This window comes from Miniopterus natalensis, chromosome 1 (assembly GCF_054644295.1).
Source record: "Miniopterus natalensis isolate mMinNat1 chromosome 1, mMinNat1.hap1, whole genome shotgun sequence".
Lineage (NCBI taxonomy): Eukaryota > Metazoa > Chordata > Mammalia > Chiroptera > Miniopteridae > Miniopterus > Miniopterus natalensis.
In genome coordinates, this window is record NC_142081.1 from 31,203,386 (window position 1) to 31,228,089 (window position 24,704).

The following is a 24,704-nucleotide window of genomic DNA, read 5'->3' on the forward strand; positions in this document are numbered from 1 at the left end:
ATGGCGCTGCGCTCCTGGTCTCCGGAGCTGGGGTTCGGCGAGAAGCCGCAGGGCACGGCCGCGGTCTCCACCGGCCCCTCCCTGGAGCTATGCACCTTCCCCTCCACCCTGGGCTCCTCGGTGGCGGCCGCAGCGCTGGAGCAGTTTCTGGTTGTGGGTGAGAGGCCCGCGGGCGCCGGGAGGGACGTCCTCGGCGGCGGCCATGCCTAGGGGGCGCTCCGCGGGAGCCTCCGGGGGACCCTCCCGCCCGGCCCGGCGCGCCCCGGGCTGGGGCGCGGCCTCCCCGGCCCCCGGCGCCGAGCGAGGCGACGGGGTGCGCTCCGGGGCTCGGCCGGGTGACCCTCGCCGGCCGCTGGTGACCAGTCCTGCTCTGCCGGCCGTCGCCGGCTGCCGGACCTGCGTTTAGACTGCACTCAGTTTTACCCTTCCCCTCCTGGACTTCTCTTGACAAGTTGATTTCCCCCAACATGATGCCATGGCGAGCTGGAGAGATTAGCAGGCAAACAAGAAACAGTGTTTAGGAAGCTCCTGTTGTGCCAGGCAAGGAAAAGTAGGCTGTTTGGGAGACGCAAGCAGATGGTAACCTGGGGTGGGGCCCGGTTAAAACGCCGCTTCGGTTAGAAAGCTGGACCTGTAGTCAAGTCCCCCGAGCTTAAGGAGAGACAGTCCAAGGAAGGGCGGGTTTGTTTCCCTCGTTTACACCCACAACAAAACGCCTCCTGGCTTTACTCTAATCATCTCATTGTTTCTAAATAATCATATCGATCTCTATCATAATGTTACTCTTAGTTTGGGATAGTGTCTTTTTTTCTTCTTGGATGAATTCATTTAACTTCACAATTCTTTTAAGTTTAGAGGAGTATTTTCAGTAAAAATTTTAACCACCAAAGAGACCTCAGTGATTCCGTGTGTCCAAGGTCAGCTAGATCAGCAGATTCACCCAACCCTAGTACTTAGGCACAAATACTTTTTCTGCTAATAGTTTTTGGACCCTCAAAGATTTTCTTTTAGGAAAAAACTTCATTGAACCTCTTGTCTTTGGTGTGAGTTATAAAATATGTAGCCCTCCAGCCCATTTGCAAGTGGGAACAAGCTTGTGCGTTCATTCATTCCTTAGAAGAAAGGAAAGGAAATAGGCAATGCCTGGCCCTCCCTAGCACACACCTGCTTGCAAACTTGGTAACTGATTTTCACTTGGCCTGGGAGCTTAGTTCATTAGGAAAATTCAAGTGCCCTGGAAGCAAGGGCAGAAATTGCTGTTTACTCTTCTGAGAAGTGAGTAGGGCTATTAAAGGTGTGGACCCTGTAGTCACACCACTTGCATTTGAATCCAGACTCTATAAGAGATGGGCTCTGTGACCTTGAACATATAACATGACCTCAAAGTCTTAGATTTCGTACCTGTGAATTATGAATCATCATAAGGTTACAAGAATCAACCTAGATTTTTTTTATACAGTTAATTAAATGTGTGGTTTGGGGCAAAATACTGTATTTAATATATATGAAAATATCCTTTTTAAAATATATATGTTTTCATTGATTTCAGAGAGAGAGAGAGAGAAAAAAAAATATCAGTGATGAGAGAGAATCATAGATCTTCTGCCTCCTGCAAGCCCCCTACTAGGGATCAAGCCCGAAACCCAGGCATGTGCCCTGACTGGGAATTGAGCCGTGACCCCCAGGTTCATGGATCGACACTCAACACTGAACCACACCAGCCAGGCTTTATGAAAAGATTCTTAAACAAACCTACATTGTAGGTTTCTTGTATTTATCCCTTCCATAAATGCTTGTTGGATTTTTTGTCCTATCCTATACACATCCCTCTATCATGAGAGCTGCAAAGACAGACTCTTAAGAAGAGTTTATCCTCAGGGAACATAAAAGATGTACCTAAATTAGAACACTATGAAATAGATAATAAGTACAAAAGAGATTTATATAAAGTGCTATAGAAATTCAGAGATAGAAGACGTAATTTCCAGCCGAGTAAACATTTCAGTTAGATCCTAAGGGTTAAATAGGATTTGGACAGGTAAATTAGAGATCCTAATCTTCTAATTTTTTTTTTTTCTTTTTAGAACGATCACTGCAAAGTGACTATTTTAAATGCAATGAAGAAGCTAGGATCTTTCTTAAGGACATGGCTATAGCTGTCAAGAAATTGGTATTGTATTACCTATATGAGCTCCCCCCCCCCAATTTTCCTTTTATTTCTTTTTTTCCCCCTCTTATTTCTTTATCAAACTTTAATTTAGCACCAACTCTGTTCAAGGCATTTTAATAGATAAATAGGGAAAATATTTACCCTGAGTAAAAAATAAGTTTTTTTCTTTCTCAATTTATTAAGCATTTTAACCAGCGTTGCTGAACTGTGGACTGTTGCCCAATTTTCCATGCAGAACACTTAATTAAGACCTGTGCTATGGATGAGGGCGAGCCAGCTAAGAGAAGCAATATGGTGATAACAGAGCTCAGTTAAGGGGTGGGCCAAATGGGCAAATGCTTGGGACACCAATATGTGAGCATTGCTTAAAACAGCCTCTGAAATGAATCGCATGTGTGGTGCAAATGAACTCAGCTCTCTTTAAGCAATTCCTTATGTGACTGGTGAAAATCTTTTTGGTCCCCATTTCACTGAGGTAGACCGTGCTGTTCAGTGAAAACAAACAAACAAGCAGAAATTCTTTGGGTTAGACTAACTCAGCCACACAAAGAAATAAAGAATTTCCTTTTGAAATGTCACAAACTTTTCTCTGTTTGGTCCTGGATGATGTTTTACAGTGTTTCCCTGGAAGGATCAGAATGGCGAAGTCTCTTTATTTGATTTAAAAATATTAAATGAGAATCTACTATATAGAAATATGGAATCTAAAAATAGAAAAATATGGCTGTAAAGTAAATGAGTTTGGGTCTACAGACTACTGATAAAAGTTAATCTGATTACAATTATATTTTATGTAAAATTATATGTAGTTGCATATGTGTACTACAGAATTATACTTTATACTTATACTTAATTGATTACAAATAGAGTACATGCATATGGAATACGTACACTCAGAGGCTGTGCGTGTTCCACTGTGCTGTGGTCTTGTGAAAACCTTTTCCTCTGTTTCGCTTTTAACTGTTTTTCTTCAGGAATTGAAGGGATCAACATATTTATTGTGGCTTATTAAAGTATCTAGTATGTCTCCACTTAATATCTGACCTGTGAAATCTCTTAAATAGAGATAAATCCCTCTATTTTCTAAAGTAACAGAGTTTCACTATTATAAAAGCACTACATGCATACTCTGGAAAACTTAGAAAACAATAGACAAGCAAAAGGAAGAGAGTAAAAACCACGATGATCCTGCCACCCTAAGAAAATCACAATTAACTCCCTGATGAGTATTCTTCCTACTTTCAGGATCTAGATGGTGCCTGTATGGAATTTTCTTTTTTATAGAAAAGTGATCATACTATATATATACAATTACGTAACCTGCTTTTCATTACTCATAAAATAGAATGGCAATTTCTCACATCATAAAGTAACTATAGCCATTATGGCCATTTATTACAAAGATGATTTTTTTCCACTAACAGATTGTTGAATTATTTTTCAAATAACCCCACCCCCCAAAATTATAAGTTAATAATAGTAATAACAAGAGGCCCACCTGACTTTTGTTTGGGTTTGTAGGTATATAAAGAGAACCACTTTTCTCTTTATACCTAAGCATCTTTCTATAGGCATTTTCTATTTTTAATTAAGTAACATCTTTGTCAATGTTACCCTTTTTGTTGAAGTCTTTAAATTGGTTGAAATTGCAAATAGGAAACATATACACATAGGGAAAGATGATTTCAGAGTAGAGGAAAATAAGCAGAAATTTAAAGATTAACAATGACACCTTGAAACTGATTGTAGTTATGTTTTCTACTTTCTATTCCAAATAAAAATAGCAGCAGCAGGTATTTAATTAAAATCACATTTTGACCTTTGAAAACATTTATAGGGCATTGTTTAGGAGATAAACTTTATTATTATTATTCTAATATGTAATTTAAAATTTTAGGAAGAAATGAGAAAAGACACCATTGAACTTCTGGAAATTGAAAGCATGGAACTCAGCAGACTGTATTTTCTATTGGAAACTCTTCCTAGTAACATTAGCACAGAACTGGAAGGTATTTTGAGGTTAATAACTATAGAAATTTAGTTTATTGTGTAAGAAAATGAACCAAATTCTTTTGTAAAAAGATGAGTTTATGATTAAACAAGATTAAATTTAGTTATTTCATGTCAAAATATAGCTAGAAAGGGTACACGACACAAACACAGTGAGATCCATAATGATTTTCCTGACATTTTAAGTGGAAATAATACATATATAACTTAAATTTATATAATTTAGTTTCTAAATAGACTAAAGATATATATAGATCAGCCTATTCCAAATTGATATTTATCCAACTAAATTAGGCAGCTCGATTGGCCTACCTCACCGTTCTACTTTCTATCTCTGTAAGTTTGGCTACTCTAGGTTCCTCATATAAGTGGAATCATACAATATTTGTCCTTTTATGACTGGCTTATTTCACTTGACCTAACGTCTTCAACTCCTGAATTCTTTAGAGTTCTCTTTACTTTCTTACTATTCATTCCTTCATTACTCTAATCCTCTGTTATAGTCAATAATCCTTTTTATTTTTACATTTTTTTGTTTTTGTTTTTTAAATGTATCTTTATTGTTGAAATTCTTTTCCCCCCCATTAACCCCTTTCTACCCCACCCCCACCCCATGTCTTCACCCCACTATTGTCTGTGTCCATGGGTTATACATATATGCATACAAATTAATAATTGTTTATATTAAAATTTCCCTATGAATTTACTCTCAGATTTCTATGACCTAATTAGACCCTGATTGATACAGTCAGTTATAAAACAACATGCACGGTGTCAGTCTAGCTTGGTGGGGAAAATACAACCAACTATATACACGCGGAGAAAAATAACAGAAGAAATCCGTGCCGAAGGCACAATTAAGAGTGTTTTTGTTTTATTTTCTTTGGTTGCTTTTTATTGTCTAGGTTGGTTTACTTTTTTATAATCAGGAAAAAATATATTAGAAGGAAAATCATTACCATATGAGCTTATATGGTCCTTGATACCTGCTGAATACTTGAGTAACTTTAATTGGCCTTATGAGCCAAGCTTTGCTACTCGAAAGATGGTTCTTGGATCAGCAGCAGCAGCATCCCCTGAGAGCTTATTACAAAATGCAGAATCTCTAGGCTCATCCCATACCTGCTATATTAGAACCTATATTTCAACAAGATCCCCACGTATTGCATATGCATATTTGAGACATAGAGTTCGGGAAGCCTTGCTACAATGAACAATTGAACTAGTAACCTAGAAAAAATAACCCAGCTGTCTCAGGGAAGGTAACAGTTCACTTCTAGGAAATTTGATGTGTAGAAATGGACCATCCAGGACTTTTTCTATCAGCAGTGATCAGAAATTCATGCATTGTTACCATCTATCTGTCATGCACTGTGGTCACCTTCTGGAGTCTCATGTGATCACACTGATTTGTTATTTGTTGATGAATGATTCATGGGGGTTTTTGTGTGTTTTTTAAACATAGCGGGTTCCCTAGACAACAGAACTGAGGCAATGGCTTTTGCACTGTTATTTTATTAGGGAGTACAATTCAGGGAGGCGGAGAGTGGGATAAGGAGCCCAAAGCAGGGAGAAAGGAGAGCTAATATGGGGTGCATTATGATGTTGACTGTTGTCAACTGCAACCAGTGAAATATGAGAGCATGCCCCTAAGACACAGTTACCTCTTCTCAGGCCACCCAGGTACTGACCCCTGGTGATCACTGGTCCAGTTTTGCCCACCTCCTGCACTCTGGGCTTCCCATGTCTGGATGTGGGTTTCTAAAGAAGCTCCTGGTCAGGGCGCATGCCCAGGTTGTGGGTTCATTCCCCCTGCAGGAGGCAGCCCATCTATGTTTCTCTCTCATTGATATTTCTCTTTCTCTCCCTCTCCCTTCCTCTCTCTCTAAAATCACTAAAAACTTTTTTTAATTAAAAGGAGAAAAAAAAAAAAGAAGTCCCATTGGAGAGGCGACAGGGAAGTCCTGGGCGGGAGATGAGTGGATGGGAAAGGCAAGAATCAGGTGCCGTCAGACTGCAGCAGCCTGAAGCTGCCCGGAGCAGCAGCCGAAATGAGGGGAATGACAGGCAGATAAGACTGAGAGGGTCCGAAGTCGTAAGGAAGAGGCATCTGACACAGGAACATCATTAAAAGGGTATTTCAAAGAAAGGCAATTTGTTCATGATTTGAAAAGTTAGTTTCTACAATTGTGCTGTTTCTCAAATGACAATAACGTTTCCACTTACTTCTAAGAATTTGTCACTGATGCTCGCAGATTAAACCTTCTTGAGATAAAACAGTTACAAAGGAAAATTACAAGGATAAATAATAAAATAGAGTTTCTGAAGACGAGACTACTTGAGCTGAAAGAAAATAATCAAACCCTGGGGTAGGTACTTCTTTTGCATTCAGTGCCCGAGGGAGTCGGGTCCGGGGGAGCGGGGAACTGCCCTAAGGGCTGTCCTCTTACCTGAACAGAAGATGGCCTGGGCCCATGGGGGGGGGGGGGGGCGCGCAGGGAACGGGGAGAGAGCAGAAAACCGTCCACCCCTGCAGTCCGCAGACCTGTAAAGTTTCCGAGGCGGCCCAGCTCCCGAGCGGCAGCCTCTGCGTGTAAATCCCGCACCCCTCGTATCCCCTCCACACGCAGAGGCTCCAGCGGCTTTAGTTTCCATGTCAGCAAAATGAAGGTTACAGGCCTCAGCATCAAAGGGAGAAATCTGGCTGGGTGTAAATATGGTATCAAACCAGAGATATTAGAGCTAGTTTAGTTCCTTAAAGATGTTCAGTCATAACCTACCGGAGGGCTAAGGGTAGGATTAGTTTCCAGGAGAGGATCTGACTCCTGTCAGTTTCTTTTCTTTATTCCTAGCTGCGTTGCCAGCACTTCACCCCTGGGGGCCTCATTTTCTCCATCTGTTAAATGGGGATTACAAGTCTTGACTTACCCATCTCAGGGAGGAAGATAGAGATTCTGAAAGAAAAAGCAAAAAAACAAAAACCTCCAAAGAACAACTCAGTACTGTGAGCAAATTTGCAAGGCTAATGTGTAAATATTAGAATGTCAGTTTGTCAAAATGAGAAATGTTCAAAGAGCTCTCATGATAGGAGGGAAAATCTTCGTGGGAAGCTAAAATAATCAGAGGACTGCTTGGTGCACAAGATTTCAAAGCAAGAGGAATCAGGCAGAGACCTCAAGGCCCAGGGACGCCTTTCCCAAAGTAGACTCTCAGAACACCTGTCCCGGGAGGTGCTCCATGAGAAAGAAAGTTCATCATCACATAGGTTTGGGAAACACTCATTCTCCAGCCCCTGCTGCGGACTCACAATGCAGATTTGTACATGGTGCATGCTCGCCGTGACTGTCAGAGACTGCCTGTGTAGACTAGACCGCCCATTTCCAAGCTGCAATACTCAGCACCGTCACACCCCTACAGACCACTGATTCTCAAACTTCACGGTGGATCAGAACCTCCTGGTGTGTTTGTGAAAACATTACTGGGGACACCCACCCCTGAATTTCCGATTTAGTAGGTCTTGGAGGTGAGGGTGAGAACTTGAATTTCTAGCAAGTTCCCAGGTGCTGCTGCTGGTGCTGGTAGGTCCTGACCACATTTGAGAATCAGTGCTCTAGAGAAATTTTTATGGAAAGGCAAGTTACAGACATAAAGTGGGTTGCTTGATGAGCTAGCATCATCAAGCTACAATTGTTTGTTGCAGCCATTTTTCAAAGAAAGGTGTATATCAGGACCACTCTCTGACAGGTGGTCCTCTCCTGGACAGTCCTCAAACGCTGAACACCTGCAAGCTCTTTGGTGTGCTTTCCTTAGGCTCTGCGTCAGGTTTCTGAGTGCTCTCTTCTCAACCCATCCCGTTACTCCCAGTTAGGGTTTTTTATTTGACTGTTTTCTTTCACTTTGCCTCCCTGAGGCTACTTCATCCTTAGGTCGATTCATTCTTAGAAGGCTTCCCCTACTGGGCCACAAAGCACCCATGGTCTGTCTGACTCCATCTAGCCTACGCTTCCATTTATTGCATTTCTGTGGTGGAGTTGACCTCTAGAAATTGAACTTACCAACCATGTTTCCGTTTTCCTGAACCTTTGCACACAACCACTCAAACTAAAGTCTTTAGTCCTAGGGAACTGGAAAAAGGAAAAAGGTTTTTACATTGTAAGAGCTTTTTAAAATGAAAACAGAAATGTTACCAAACAGGACCTGTCCCTAAGGGCACCTGCCTAGGGCTTAGCATAAAAGAAGCAATAGGAGAGCCTAGACTGGGCTGCTTTGGCTCACTGGGAAGTCAGAGAAAAGGGGCCCTTTGGTGACAGGTTCAGAGAGTTAGCTGCTGCTGCCCATTGCTCTCCTGGTTGCAAGTCTCATAGGGGCCCCTAGAGTTTAGGAGATGCACACGAGAGGGAAGAAAAGGAGGCAGGGGAAGGCGTGGACATGTTCCCAGAGAGAACGCACACATGCTGGGTCCTTTGTCTTAAGAGCTTTTATCTCTTGCAGGCAGGAATCTTAGGGGAGGCCTTAGGGGATGCTTTCAGCAGAAAATTCACCAGTTTTCCAGTTGCGCTCTTTCAGGGTCATGGTCTTTACTGATCGGTCAGTGCCCGGGCAGGGGGTCGTTAGTCATTGCAGCTGGTCCTGGCCTCACCCACCTGGTTTTGCTGCTATTCTGGGCCTGGAGCTGAAATACAACTGAGGCCTAGATATTGTCTCTAGGGAGGTGACCTTCTGTATCTGGCTGTAAATTCCTTGGCCAGTTTGTTCAGCTATCTGTCTCAGTTTCCCTGTTCCACTTGTCCTGGCTTACTGGCCTGTCTCAGAAAGGGTGACAGTTATTCTTCCTCCCAATCTTTTCTTGTTAACCCCAGGGTAGATGTTTCTAGCGGTCTTAAGGTCTTCCTCCAGTGAATGTGACCAGCTGATGTGTTAGGTTAATGTCTCCTTTGGAACTGCAGCTGGGAGAAGTTAAGAGGGTTCACCTTAGGTTTCAAGCATCCTCTGAACAGTGAAGATGGACCCTCTCCTCGCCTAACTCCTGTCCGTCAGAGGAAGGCTAGCTTTCTCCCGGGCCCTCCCTGCAGGACCATGGCATCAGAAGGTGGCTGGAGGGGTGGTGCGATGTTTATCTTTCTTTGACTTAACTACGTATCTCAGGATGGTAACATAGATAGGTCCATGCTACATAGCAAACCGTTTGTCTAGCCAGATTTCATTTACCTGTTCAAAACTTTTTTTGAATCATTACATACTTTAATCCAAAATATCCCATAGTTACTACCTGCTACGTGGGGTGGGTGAGGTGAGGCCAGACCAGGGGACATTCTTGCAGTGGTAAACAGTTACAAGGTTCACACTTGTCTTCTGTTTCCATCTCTCCTCATCTCAACCAAGTTTTTAGGTATCACAAATACAATTCTAAAATCAGTATCCCTTACAACCTCCCCCCTTTATGGTGGTTGATCTCGCCAAACAGACTTTAATTTCCTTTCTTAAAAGCCATACTTTTTATGCCATGAATGATTTTTTTTTCTCCTAGTAAAAAGCAAGAGGTGCTGGCAAAGGAGTATGAAAAGATTGTCCTGTTGTTCAACCACATGATGGGACAAAAAGCTGCAACCACTATCTTCATCAATGAGACTTTCACCAAAATAAACTTGGAGAAAGAAGAGCTAGAGCTTCACAAGAAATATATTCGAGACGTGGAGGAGGAAATAGAAAAAGAAAGACTAGAGTATTTGAAAAGAAAACAAAGGCTGAGTGAAGAGGTAAGTGGCATGATTTATTTTTTATAGTATAGAGTTGTACCGAATCGCAAACCTGAAATGGGAAAGAATTTCTTTGCCCTCAAGGCTAGCCAGCGCTCCCGGGGTATCTCCTGTGAACACGGGGCTGGGGATAGAGTAGAGACCACTAGAGGATAGGAGATGCCTGCATGCCTGCGGGCAGGGAGAGGGAGAGGGGGAGGCGTGGGTGTGCTCCCCGGACAGAGAGGACGTTCACTGCGCCCTTTGTCTTGAGGGATTTTATCTATCTTTTGATGGCAGGCCTCTTAGGGGAGCCCCTTGGGGAAGATATTTGTCATCTGGTTGCCTTAGGCAGCTCTGAGGCTGTGTCTCTAGGGCAGGACCAGGGGTTTAGCCCTGCCCCAGCTTGCTGCTCCTGCTGAATGAATCTGAGAGGAGCACCTGCAGGGGGCTGGGCAGAGCCAAAGGCCTTAAGAGAAAAGAGTACAGTGGTACCTCGGTTTTCAAATGTACTCCGTCTGGAAGACCGTTCGAGTTCTGAAATGCTCGAAAACCGAGGGATCCACAGCCGACAGCTGGGCCTCAGGGTCTTGCCCTCAGTGGAAGCCGCGTGGTATGTTCGACTTCCGAGGCGTGTTCGAAAACCGAAGCATTTCCTTCTGGGTTTACATTGTGGTAAACCGAAATGTTCGTCATCGGAGATGTTCGAAAACAGAGGTACCACTGTATTTTGAAGCCAGCACTTTTGTGAGGGGGTGGGGGTATAATGACAGCTTCTTGCTGTCTGCTGGGCCGTGCTAATTGAAACCCACCATTAGAATGGCTTACTGTTGGCGGTTCTTTGCTCTGCCTTCCGTTGTCCCAGCAGAGGCAGGGTTGCCTCTGTGTTAGGGGGTTCCAGCATCAGTCGTCTTCCTCCCTCGGTAGTGGGGGCCGAGCTCGTGACGAGAATTCCTAGTGAGCTCCCGATGCTGCCTCCCCATGACGGGAGTTGCCGTAACCTCAGGTTATTGGACTCAAGCTGGCAGTGCTGCTGTATTTAATTTTTTAAATATAGAAAGAAAAAGATATTTATTAAATTGCTTTTCTTGAGTCTTCATTAAAAATTTAGAGGAATACAATCTGGCAGTGACCAACATTTGGTTGCTACGGTGATTGGTTTCATGGTAAGAATTGAGCGTTTGAAAAGTTCCAACCAGGCCTAAGCTGCTTTGCCCTTCAAGGCACCTGTTGTTGTTGGTGGAAAGCAGGCTCTTCCAGGGGAAGCGAGGAAAGCGTTTCAGGGACCCACTCATGGGATATTGCGGTGTGGTGGTAGAGTTTATTTGTGATGTAATATCAAAGGAGTCCTCCTCCTGGCTTCCCAGTGTCCCATCTCCCTCCATCCTGCTGTGGAAGAAGTACAGCTGTGTCTTCAACAAGGCCAAGGCAAAGGCCAGTGCCCAGAGCTTCTGCTTCATAGTCCTTTGGAGCCCTCGAAGTCTGCCGCGGGTCCCATGTGGCCACTGGACCCCCATGGTCACGTACTCCCAGATGCGAGAGAACACAAAAGAATGGGCGAATGCAGGTCCTGAGCAGGGGGAGCAGGGGGAGAGATATCTTTGTCTCCTGGGATTGTTCAAAATAACCAGTTAGCTTCCCAAGTTTTCATAGGGTCCAATGATCTCTTTCCCAGGTTAGACTGACAGGCCTCTAGGGTCAAGCACCTCCCCCTGCACTATTTTGATTTTAGTGCCCAGGCCTTATCTACCCCTGCTCCCCCCTCCTACACCCAACCAAGTACCCGAGGGGGAAAGGGAGGGGTGTTAATCCCCTTGGAGGGACACAATGCTGGGATTTCTTGCGTGATGAAGCCGTAGCTTCCTGGTGGAGCAAATAGGCCTCCGCTTGCCCCCTGAACATACTCAACAATGTCTGACTCTCCTTTGCTTCCCTTCCCATCAACAATAACCACAGTAATAGTGTCTTCAGGAATACTTTTACACTAAAACCATGGATGATTCTTCTTGAATATCGATAACTCAGCTTAAGTCGTCCTTAGAATGGGCTCTTTGTGAAGGACCTGGCAAGGAGCCCCTTGGCCATCTGCAGCCACTAAACCAAATTTGTAAAAGCCCAGCTCCTGGGACCTTAGCTGGGCTGAAGCCGGCTGTTAGCCTGGACGCAGTGCTGGAATCAGCTGAAATCCACGTCTCAAAAATAGTGAGGGGCTCCCATCACTGGGAGAGACCTTACTTGGGTTTATTATTATCACAAGAAAATGGAAATTTCAGGACAGTAAGGACCAAAAGGCATTTTATTCCTGTTTTCATGCCGTATTGACCACGATGCTGAGCAGCACTTGGGTCCCTGTGCTGTTTCAAGCCCTCTCCTGAAAGCACTACTCTCTCTCCAAGCACACCAGACACCTATGCTGGAGCTCGCCTACATTCCAGGGGCCAAAAGTGGGGTGCCACAGTGCGGGCACAGCTGACTAGGGGCTGAGGAGTGGCGAGCCCCGTCCCTTTTCTTTACTACCCCTGGGGCTTAAACAGTTCATCAGCGCAGCATAGGATGTGCAGATCTGTGCTTTGCCCACAGAAAGAAGGCTCCGCAGGGCAGGGGTCCTGTCTGAGTCCTTCACCGCTGTTTCTCAGCACTGCCAGCAGAGCCTGGCGTGCGTCGCACATGGGAGGCACTCTATACATTACTTCATTGAATAAGCAAGTTTCTAACTTCATTTTAAGCCCTACGGGGAAGTCCCCCCACTTCTTATTTTTTAATGTAAATGTTAAAACGCAAGAAAGGAAGCTCAAAGGAGCTTAAAACAGGAAATTTGCAAATATAACAGGTTCTTCCTTATGTGAATAGCCTGTCTCAGGGGTCAGATACTAACTATTTAGGGCTTTGCGGGCCATACAGTCTCCGTCACAACTACTTACCTCTGCCATTTTCATGAGAAAAGTAGCCATAAACAACACCTAAATGAATGAGAGCAACTTTACAAACACAGGCGATGGCTGGATTTGGCCCATGGGCAGTAGTTTGTTTGTCCATGGTAATCTCCCTGGAAAATGGTACCAGTTAGGATAATTTCAGATGCAAATGGCAGAAGCGAGATTCAAACTGGCTTAGACCGTAAGGGCATTTATAATCTCACAGCAGGAATTACCAATGCAGTGCAGTGTCCAGGGCTAGTTAATTCAGCGGCTCAACTATCTTCATCATCTTCATCTTCAGGCTGGTTTCACTCATGGTCACAAGACCGCTGCCAGTGACAACTGGACTCTGCTTCCTCATTCAGTAAAAATAGGAAAACCTTTCCTAACCAAGGACCGCAAGGCTTCTTGCCATGTCTGATCCAGCCAGGTTGAGACGCCACCACCCCGTGGCACGGTAATGGGTCCTGAAGGAATGCCGGGGGCAGTGGGGGGACTTGCTGAAGTGGGTGTGAAGGGGAGAGCCAGCAGTGCTCGCTAACGGCACTGACAGGCCGTGGCAGTACCCTGCTAACCCCCTTTACTTCCTATGAAAAAGGAAAGCTATTGCAGGGATCAGAGAGTCTTCAGACCCTAACAGAAAACAAAATGCTTTGTGTTAATATTGTTTCTATAGTTGCAAGACCTTGGGAGAAGGCTTAGGCCAAAGCATAAACACACAATTCCAATTTTCAACAAAATTTATTAATCACAACATTTCCTTCAACTGTGCCCTGGTGTGGAGACAATTGATACTGATCACCTTCATCCAGAGTAGGCACTTTGGTGACGTGGCTTTGATGGGAAGACAGCCACATGTATTTTCATAACTCTTTAATACAGAGTTGCACATGCTTTCTCGGGCCTTACTATTACCGGAGAATTGTGCAGGTGGAATTCCTCCCTTGCTAGTGGACGTGGAGTTCTTATGATATCCTGAGAAAAAGAATCTTCTAAGACTTGCACAAGCGAGCGAGTGACTTTTATTTGCATGGAGTTATATCCCTCGGTTTCAAAAGTCCCATTTCCCTTAAACCAGTCCTGGAAAAGGTGTAACTGGGCTTTCAGCAGAGCTAGAAGCAAAGCCAGTGTCCAGAGTGTCCGCTCCATGGTGGAGCTGAGTCTGGCACAGGATCAGGCTACTTCCAGCCCATCAGTCGGTTGTGTGGGGGTGGGGTCCCCATGGCAGGGGCCCTGTGAGTGAGTGCAGAGCACGAGAGCTCACCCCTGCAACAGGAGTCCCACGAGAGCGAGAGGGCCAAGGCAAGAGCTCCCTTTGTTCAGGAGCTTACGTGCCTCAGGTTTCAGGCCTTTGCAGTGGCCACGTCTCTTCTGGCCAGTGACCTGCCCCAGGTGTGACTGATAGGTAATCACCCCCTTACGTCACATAGACTTTGCTGGGCATGCGCCGTTTCTCCCTTTGTCCGGGCCCTTCCCCCCCGGATCTGCAGGGAACAGCCCTGGAGAGTGTTAAGCTGCAGCTTTCCGGCGCAAATGGCACGCCCGTCCCAGCCGGCTTTCCCTTTGGTCCTTTCCTGTTCCTTAAGAACCAGGTTATTATGACGATATCATTACTACTGTTAGTTGCCTTTTCTTGGTAATTCATTTTGACAGATAAATCCATTGATGTATTTGATTTTGATAAGAGGGTGACTTACTTCATATTCTGACAAGTTATCAGAATATGTTTGGAAAATGGTCAGAAGTCGTCCAGGATTGTAAGCTGCCCTGTCTTCAGTGATTTTGTTTACTCTGTCTTAGTCTGTTGTGTTTCGCATTAAATAATGTGAAATGAGGTTTCCAGACAGTTCTTCCTTCCCCACTTTGACTCTCCTAATCTGCATGGCACACTGTAAATCTGGTGTCTATTGCTATGGTGTTTTACTAATAAACTGCTACAGTGGCTATTGCTTTTATAATTAGCTATTAATGATCAGTGTTTTATTGCTCTGATAAATTTACTATTTCAACATTTAATAATTACCCTTTGGTCCTTGTGGTTCACTATTTTTCCTGTGATGCTATAAAACAGGCAAACCCTGGTTTGGTTATTTATTTACTTATTTAATTGATCTTAGAGAGAGGAAGGGAGGAAGAGAGAGAGAGAAACATCAGTGTGAGAGAGAAACATCAATGGGTTGCCTCCCGCATGCCCCCCTGCTGCGGGTTGAATCTGCAGCCTGGGTATGTGCCCTGACCTGGAATCGAACCTGCCACCTTTTGGTATATGGGATGACGCTCCAGCCAACTGAGCCACCTGGCCAGGGCTGGTTATTTTTTATTGTTGATATACTTAGATTGAATATGGTATACTTAGATTGACTATGAATTAGATTGACAAAAGAAGATTTTCTACACTTTGTTGTCCTCATAAGCTTTTTCATTGGTTTATGTTTATCACTACAGATTAATAAATATGAACAACTCTGTGAATTTAAGAAACAGGACGCTTATCACAAGAAGAGAGAGTTGGATAAATTAAGGCTTAAAGAGATAAAAGTGAAAGATAGAGTTACTACCAACACAGTGGTAAGAAAGAATAAGTTATGCTTCTCAAGCCTGACCCAGGCACCGCTATCTACATATGTTACCTTTAGTATAGCCGGTAACAGGCTTTTTAAAGAATTGATTTTAATTTATGTTCCTGTCATGCTGGAAGAATATTTTTGGCATGTTAATATTTTCTGATACTTTATCTGAAGTGTTACAGCGCAATTGTGTTTTCTTCAGGAGTAGGGTGGGAAGAGGAAGTTTGACATGTCTTAGGTACAAAGATGGGCCAAAATACTAGAAAACGGATTTTTTTTTAAATGCATACAACGCCATATATAACATTTCTATGATATTGCTTTATTTTACATAACAAAATGATTAACTATGGGCAGATTCCTTAATTCTGAATGTGTGATGATAAAACAGAATTTAGGCTCTCCTCTTATATTGGGTATAGGAACATTAATATGGAAAGGAGACTATTTGTTTATTCGTTAGAAAATACTTCAGAACTCTCTGGTTCTATATCTTTTTTAAATTAATAACATTGAGTGAAAGCCAGCACTATGTTAAATATTTTGTGAGGATCATCCTTATTTTAAAGATAAGAAAGCTGAAGCTTATGGAGGTGACTATAATTGAAAAGGTCAATGATAATACCACTTCTATATTAATTAAAACAGAAATGCCTGTTAATCTTCTATCACAATTAGTTGAACTGAGCCTTCATTTCTTCCATGTGGTTATTTCTTCTATCTCTATTGAGAAATACGTGTAAAACTAGATATGGGGCAACAGTAATACTAAAACATCATACCTCTTATCAGAATGCTCAGCTAACTCCATTACATCTGTTAGAGGGTGGTTCTGATCATTTTAATTATAATATATTGGTTATGATATCCAATTACAAACCATCAGTCAAATCGAAACTTCCCCCCAAATATGTGCATTTAAAAATATCATTATCTGGTTTTTAAATATCAACATAGTAAGGAAGTGTGAGTCAGGCTCGGCTCAAAGGAGAACACAGAGGTTGTATAAAATGGATTTGATCTGCATGCCCAAGTATTTATCTCTAGTTTGGGCCTCATAAATAATAAGCCAAGTGCCCTCCCAGTTCTAGCTTGGGAAAATGAAGCCCGTGTTCCTTAATCTGTACTCCAAAGACCTCCAAGGTCAAGTTAGACAAGGCTTGAAGGTGTCGTGTTTCCTCTCCCCAAATCTAGCCTGCCCACCCCCACCCTACTTTACCAACAGAGAATAGTGTTTAAAGCACAAACTTGAGTGTCATAGAGACCTGGGTTCAAATCTTGACTCTACCAGCCCAAAGTTTTATTTTCAATAAAATGGGGCAACATTACTGCCTACTTCAAAGGGCTTTTGTGGAGATCAGATGAGGCCATGCCTGCATGGCTTTTAGCTGAGTGCTTTGTGTTTGGTAAAGTTTGTTGTTATTATTGCTCAAGATTAGAAAACAACATTTTGGCTGCGGGCTAATACTATAGAGAATATCAAGTTACTTCGTTAGAAAATAGGTACTTCATGCAGTACCTTTAGTTTAGAAAACTCTGCAGCCAGGTCAAGCTGATGTCCTGTTGGCAGGAAAGAATAACGGTGTATGAATCTCAAGGGGGCCTGCATATCCAGGGCAGGGGGAACTGAGGGCGAGAGGTAACCGATGCCGGGCTCTGTGGCTTTCAGCATGTCGTCACTAATCCTGATGATCGGTCAGAGTCCTTTCTACAGTCCGCTGACTTTTGATGGCAGTTCTAGGATTTCAGACCCCTTTACTCTGGAACTAGTTACATGGGTGCTTTAGAGAAGGAATTCGTTTTGAGCAGCTGTCACTCCCCTTTCTCACCTGGCAGGATGGAGACCACCTCTGTGCTGCCCACAGCTGTTTCTGTGACCCCCACTGATGTGCAGGGTTAGATGGCATTAAATAGTCTGTCCACAGTGACGCTGTGCTGGAGAGCAGAGGAATTCGGTGAGCTCTGTTCTCCCTCACAAGCCAAAATGCAGACCCAAGGCTCTGATAACGTTGCCTCCCCTTTTCTTTATTACAAAACTGCATGGTCAGAATATCTGTTTCACTATGAATTTCCTTCATCCATAATTCCTTTTTTTAAAATATGCTACCTTTTTTTCACAGTATCCAGCTGTTTCATTTTCAAACTTCTGATTAAATAATTAAGAAAGAAAATTTTTTTCGGCATGAAAATATCTATCAATTAAGGTTAAAGACCCAATTTGTTTATACGTGTTTCTAATGCTCATCCTACTCTCTGGGATTAACATTTTGAAGATGATTATGAAAATACAGATTTGTTTATTTTTTAAGTGATAGTTAAAATAAATTCATGTCTTGAAAGTGGTTTTCATAGTTCTCAAATCCTCACTGCTCTGTTTGGTTACCCTTCCTCCCAAATATTTTTTTTCTGATGATTTCAGAATTATTTCTGTCCAAGTTTGTCTTTTGAAGAAACAATTATGATGTTTGCTTTTATTTTAACTAAAGGACACCCCCAATGTAGAAGTTGAGTGGGGGATACATGACTATTTAGTGAATTGAACCTCTGTCGTGAATCATTTGACAATGATTGAGTGCCATAATTTTTTAAAAATTTTTAATAGATAATTAGTGATCACACTGCAGAGATAACAGAACTGCAAGAAGTAGTAAGACACTGGGAACAACAGCTCAAAGAAATAAAGAAATCCTGTAGTAACCTGGAGAATAAAATGTAAGTATGATGCTTTATTTTTACTGAAGCATGTCTCAATGTTATGTTTCTTACATTAAAAAAAATTTTATTAGATAAACATTATACTCTTTTAGTTTACTAAAATTTGTGTGGTTGTCGGCTTTATAGCAGCACCTCTTCATTTTGAAATGAATCAGTCTTTCAAGCAATCAAGAGAAAATATTGGGGCTGCTGCAGTCAGCTTGGGAGAAGGCAGGGACTCTGTGGAATGCATCACTCCCACTTCAGTTTCTGACTCCCTGCAAGCAAATATGCCCCCGGGAAGGCATTAGTGAGGCTGCAGACACCTACCCATGCAGTTACGGTGGCTGTTCTTAGTCAAGGGGGACTTGCAGAACTTACTGAGAAAACAAGGGAAGCCTCAGGGCAAAAACTTTTATCCATGGGACTGAAACCAGAAACTTCAGAGAATCTCAGTCCATCCCAAGGCCCACAGTCTCTCTTCCTTTTGTGAAAGTGTTTCTTGCTTCTCTCTTTATCTGACTGCTGTGTTCTCCTCCTGGTGAGCCCATGGCTAAGCGTGGCCATTCCAAACCCTCTGAGTTTACCTGTCACAGGCCCATCTATCTTTAGAGATTGGCCAACAGACTCTCTTCCAGGATAATTCCCAGATTTCCCATCAAAAGCCGTTTGGCTCAGCTTTGGACCGGAAGGTGGGGTCTTGTAATATAAATATGACTTCTGGGCCTACCTCCAGGGCTTGGCTTAAAAGAAAAATTGTGGCCCAGCTGGGGGTGGCTCAGCAGTTGAGCATTGACCTAGGATCCGGGAGATAGCAGTTTGATTCCTGGTCAGGGCACATGCCCGGGTTGCAGGCTCCATCCCCAGCAGGGACGTGTAGGGGGCAGCCGATCAGTGACTCTCTCATCATTGATGTTTCTGTCTCTCCCTCTCCCTTCCTCTCTCTGAAAATAAAGACATTAAGTAAATAAATAAATAAGTAAATAAATAAATAAATTCAAATTGTGAACTGAGCAGATTCTGCAAAAGACAAGTAACTTCACACGTGGAATCACATTATAATATGGCTCATTTGTACACACAAAGATTTTAATGTATTGTGATTAAAATTATGTCTATTAAAACAGTTGCCCAGTACAGCAATAAATCATCATCATTGGTCCACACAATAGGCAGTAGTCTTTGCACTCAGTACCAGATTTAAAATGGGAAAACTCATGCATTACTACAGTTCAAACTCAGAGTAAAAAATCTTTTTCTCCGAAAATGATTCAATAGTTTCAGTTCCTATATGTTAAAGACTCATCGTGGAAGATACACATTAGCTCTTAGATTAGTTCTAGGAGTTATGATTAAAAAATCTTACTACACTGATGAAGTTTTATTTATAAGCATTCTTCATGTTAGCTAAATTGTTTTAAATATCTTTTCAGGAAGAAAATGGGAATTCATAGGTCTGCCATTTATAATGGCTCATTTTTTTTTTTTAATCCCAGCTTTTTAAGAGTTTCCATTCCATTGGAATCTCTCACTAAGGAAAAGTGCTTTTGATTAATTTGGTGATTGAGGATGTAGGTTACCCCCTTTTTATTAATAAAACTTTACTCTTTTTTACTTGGCAAATTAAAAAAAAATTCTCTGCATTCTTTTCATGTTCTCACTTGATTCATTTCCTCTTCCTGGGGAGGTGGGGAGAGGTAGCCTAGTTCGTGTTTGGTGGGTTTGAAAAATCAGTGTTGTTTTATAAGATTCTTTAAGAATAAATTATACAAGAAACTAAAATAATTTGCACAACTCATCTTCCTATTAACCCATAAGCCTTAATTTTCACCCCATGAAATCTTTAACCTGCAAGCTTGTTACTTATTTTGAGGTCAAAATATTAAGGAAAAAAACAAAAATCACACAATGCTGAGTTTAAATTCTATGTGTAGACAGTTAAGAATAGCTCTGATGTCCATGGGAGGTTTATAGTTTAATCCTTGTTTTTTGTTATTATTGATATTCAGCATGATGTGTTTGCAGAATGAAGGTGACTCAGTGCCTGCCTTTCTAAATTGCTATTTAGCTGGTTTTTAACACACAGGAAGTGGGGAATTGGAAAGTAAATGTTGTATATAAATGGCATCCAATTTGTGACAGAGAATGTATATTACCATTACAGTGTGGGAGACTATGAAAATTATAGATGCTTTTTAAAAGGGTTGAAATGGTTTCAAAATTGGCAAGGTTGCTAATGACCTCCATCCTGCCAAACACTAGGGATCTAGTCTATTCCTTAAAGTTTTTGGATTCTTAACAGAATGTGACACAGATAATCACTTCAACCTTCTGGAAATATTTTCTTCACATTCTCTCATTTCACTCACTAAACTGCTCCTTCTCAGGACTGTTCACTTGTTCCAGTTCTTTCTGACTTTAAAATGTTGGAGTTCTCAGCTCTTCGCTATTCTGCACTTGCACTCTCCATACATAATTTCATGCAATCTCGTGACTTTAAATTCCTCCTCTATCCCAGTGACTCTCAAATTTATATATCCAGCCTGACCTCTAAATGCATGTACTCTAAGCCTCATTTTACCTTTCCATTTGGAGGATATCTATGAGATATCTCAAATATAACGTGTCCTAAACAGAATCTTAATTCCCCACCTCCTTGAAACAGGTCTTCCTTCAGTCTTATTGATTTACCTAATCAATACAACCAAAAACACAGAAGTCATCTACCATTCGTGTTTTTGTCACTGCCTAACCCTAACCCAACTCTATCTCCAGCCAAATCCATAAGCATGTCCCGTTGCCTTCGTCTTGAAAATATATCCTGAATTCAGCTGTTTCTCATCATCTCCACCATTCACTCTTTTGGATCCCTGCCATTGCCTTCTTCATGGTTTGTCTTCCTATACTAGTGTCTTTCTCCACTAAGTAGCCAGAGTCATCTTTACAAGATGCAGATCAGTTCATGTCACTCCTCTGCTCTGAAAATCCTTTCGTAGTTTCCTTCAGAATAAAATCTGAAATTCTCCCTTACCCTCAGGACCTTATATAACCGAGCCTCTGTCTACCTCTCTCGCTTTCTCACACTCCTCTCTTTGTAAAAACACGCCAAGCTTGTTCCTGCCTCAGGATATTATCACCTTCAGGTCAGCACGTGTCTGGCTCCTTCTCATTGTTCAGGCGTTTCACCAGGCCTTCCAAGAGGCCTGTCCGGTCTGAAGTAGCATCCTTGCTCTCAGGATTTCTCTACCCTTTCCCCTTCTTTGTGTTCTCTGGAGCACTTAACACTATCTCAAATATATTATTGATTGATTGATTGATTGATTGATAACTTGCTTATGTTCTGACTACTCCAACTACGGTGCAATCTTTATGAGAGCAGGTCCTTTGCTTGTGCTGTTTCTCTAGTACCTGCAACACCTACAAAGTACAGGTATTCAATAGTTGCTTTTTAAATCATTGAATAGAATAGTACAGCATTAATTCATCAGTTCAAAAAAGTAAAATCTTTTATCTATGATAATGAATATATAAGTAAATATGTTACATAGAGTAACATGGCTTTGTTGAAAAACATGTCTTAATATGAATTTGTTTGGCTTCCTTTGTTCATAGAGATTTTTTTAAGAAGAGCAAGATCAAACTGGAAGATATGTCTAATATTGAAAAAAATGAATTCTTGATGAAGATAAAGGAGGTAGGAAGACAGAAATGATGATTTTTAGATTATAATTAGATTTTATTTTTTAGTTAATATTTTAAATGTGATAAATTTGAAATTTTCCAAAAGTAGATTTTTTATTAACTTATAATAATCATGATCATTCACAGTAATTGATTCAAAGACTTTATTCCCTCCAGACTACTTTAAGTATACATAAAAGAGCAAAGATTGTCCACGTGAAGATGAATTATTTTCTTGATAACTTTTCGTGTGGGCATGGTTATTTAACATTAGGAATATCCATGACTAATAGACATTTTTCATATGAATTAATTAGAAAAACTAAGAGCTCCTTGCTGTTGTGTGGTACCCGTGAAGTGTAGCAACCTGCAGTGCACTGAATAATGCTAGTGAAATATTTGAGTCTGATTTAGCCCCCAGGAGAATTTGCTAGACATTTTAAAACTTAGGTTGTAAGAAATGTGATGTCTTAAGTCAATAGTCATGGGTGTAAGCCAAGATTTATCCACAAGATATTCAATGAAGCACTTATTATGATAGTCGAACAATTAGACAATACAATTAAAGCTTAACAGAAGTGCCTTGATTAAATGTCAGAGCTTATGATATAACAAATATAATATAAAACAGTACATATAATATGACCCAATTTATTTGTACACACACACACACACACACACAAATACACCAGTCCTAAGACACCTTAACCTGCCTTCAGGTTTCTTTGTGATCACGGACCATGGCTCGTTAGCTTCTGATTCACCCTCTGCCAGAGGGTGAAGCTCTTTGGGATCCCAGACTGACGCGATGGGAGGTTTATCACACTCTGCACCTGGATTAGCTCTAAGTGTTGACTTTTGTCCCCCTTGTCATGTAAGAAAACCAAAGCTCAGTTTTCAAGTGGTTTCTTCCATATCTGTACATGTCCTAAGGGTAAAAAGACTTTTCAGTGCTGGATTTGCCACTGTGGATTCTTGCTTTCCTGTAGAAGTAGGCCTAGTAATTCCTCATGATCTTGTTAATTATTCAACACTTAAAAATTTTTTTTCATCCGGCTATTTTAGCAATCCTCAGCCAGAAGGTTATTTTGCACCATTTAGCCCTCCACTGATGCTAAATCTATCTTTTCCACCTCATTAGAAGCAATTCAATAGAGACATCCAAACACGAAGTTTTTACCTCCTTCAGAACACTAACAGAACCTTAAATAGAAAACTTAACAAGGAGCAAGCATAATATCCAGTCAAAGAGGTTTTGAGCAAGAATTTCTGGTGATATTATACTTTACTCTCCCAGTGTAGTTTATCTTCTGGAAAAAAGAAATGCGCCATAAGCTGAACGATCCCAGCTTATTAATCCCAATACTATTTCAATACGAATTATTACTCTGTGGCTTTGCATCAGTGTTTACTGCCTTTCTACACTTCTGTCCTAACTTACAGAAGAGGCCCCCAAATGTGTAACTGCACATTTGATCTAGAATTAAGGCGCTCACCACTTGTGGCATAGCCCCCGTGTGCTAAGCAATATGCTCAGCTCTGGAGAGGCGCCCACCCGACCCCGGCTCCCCTCGAAGGCACTGTGAATGAAGCCCTCGCCTTCAGTCCCTTTGTCGCCTTTTTCTTCTAGGTGGCTGAAATGCTGCACAAAGCTCACTTAGAGAACAAAACTCTACAGGACAAACTGCACACTCTTAGCAGACAGTATAAGATTGTCCTACAGGAGGAAGAGCAGGTTTTTGCGCAGAAGAAGAAGCTGCAGGATGAGTATGTTTCCGTCTCTGATCCGCACGTGAGCCAGCATGTCGCGGCCAGGGGGTGCTTTCCTTGCTGCAGACCGTTAACTCCACCTGTCATGGTTTTAAAATCCATTGACAACGATATAACATTCATCACCTAATAGTAAATAAACACGCTCCTAATCTGTCTCTATAATACCGAGAAAAACTTCCCTCATGTGGGCCAGATCGAATTCATAAACCTCCAGCGCATTATTTTGACTTCTAAATCAGATCCTTCAAAGCACAGTCATACTTTGACTCCACAAAGCAATCTAGAGAAACCGCGAGGTCCGCCTCCGTCGGAAACTGGCTCTGACGTGTACGCCCTGTCCCCGAGAAGGGTTTGGTCACTGACACTCCTCTGACGCCGAGGCTGGGGGACTGTTCAAGGAAACCGCTGTCTTTCACCGCTCGGTGGACTCCCTGTAAGCACCACGGCTTGTCAGCTCCACCTCCCAGATATTTCTCGGATATACCCTTCCCTCTTCTCCCACTCCATTCTTTTCACCCTCTCCGCCCCTTTGGGGTGGCTTTCTTCCCCTTAAGGGCTCTTCCCACTTTCTGCTTCCCCGCCTCTGTCTCGTCTCCCTCCCTTTCCCTAGAATGACCCTTCCGAAACATCCCAGCTGGGCTTACGGTCACTGTTGTTGCACTTAAGCTGCAGCGAGTTGTTGCAGTCATTTTATCTCATCTCGTTGAACGGCCTACTGAGAAGAATGCTGTTAATATTCTTCAGGCAAAAAGCTTCCTCAGGTCAATACTAAGTTATCAATTTGAAACATAAAATGTACTGATGACAAATAATGGTAACGCTAAAGCGTTTACCACTGTTACTGGTTCGTGTCTTCTTCAGCTTGGGCTGCCATAACAAAATCCCGTAAACTGGGTGGTTTAAACAACAGAAATTTATTTCTCACGGTTCTGGAGCCTGGCTGTCCCAGACCAGGATGCAGCAGGGTCAGATTCTTGCGAGAGCTCCCTCCCGCTTTCTCATGGTGTCCTCACATGGAGAGAGACAGAAGGAGAACCCTAGGGTCTCCTCTTATTCAGGGCACGAACCTCTTCCTGAGGGCCCCACCCTCACGACCTCGTCTACACCTGACCTCCCCCCAAGGTCCCCGGCTTCAGATACCATCGCGCTGGCGGGC

The 24,704-nt window shown here is 42.3% G+C and overlaps 1 protein-coding gene across 1 annotated transcript in view; it reads left to right on the forward strand.

Moving 5' to 3' along the window:
- The window catches only part of CCDC175 (coiled-coil domain containing 175), a 41,443-nt gene continuing 16,739 nt past the window's right edge, over positions 1 to 24,704 (forward strand). The window contains exons 1-8 of the mRNA XM_087815589.1: positions 1 to 157; positions 2,085 to 2,170; positions 4,068 to 4,179; positions 6,414 to 6,549; positions 9,708 to 9,936; positions 18,003 to 18,112; positions 21,707 to 21,788; positions 23,406 to 23,542. Of these exons, the coding sequence (XP_087671715.1) occupies positions 1 to 157; positions 2,085 to 2,170; positions 4,068 to 4,179; positions 6,414 to 6,549; positions 9,708 to 9,936; positions 18,003 to 18,112; positions 21,707 to 21,788; positions 23,406 to 23,542 (1,049 nt within the window). The remainder of the gene's footprint in view (positions 158 to 2,084; positions 2,171 to 4,067; positions 4,180 to 6,413; positions 6,550 to 9,707; positions 9,937 to 18,002; positions 18,113 to 21,706; positions 21,789 to 23,405; positions 23,543 to 24,704) is intronic.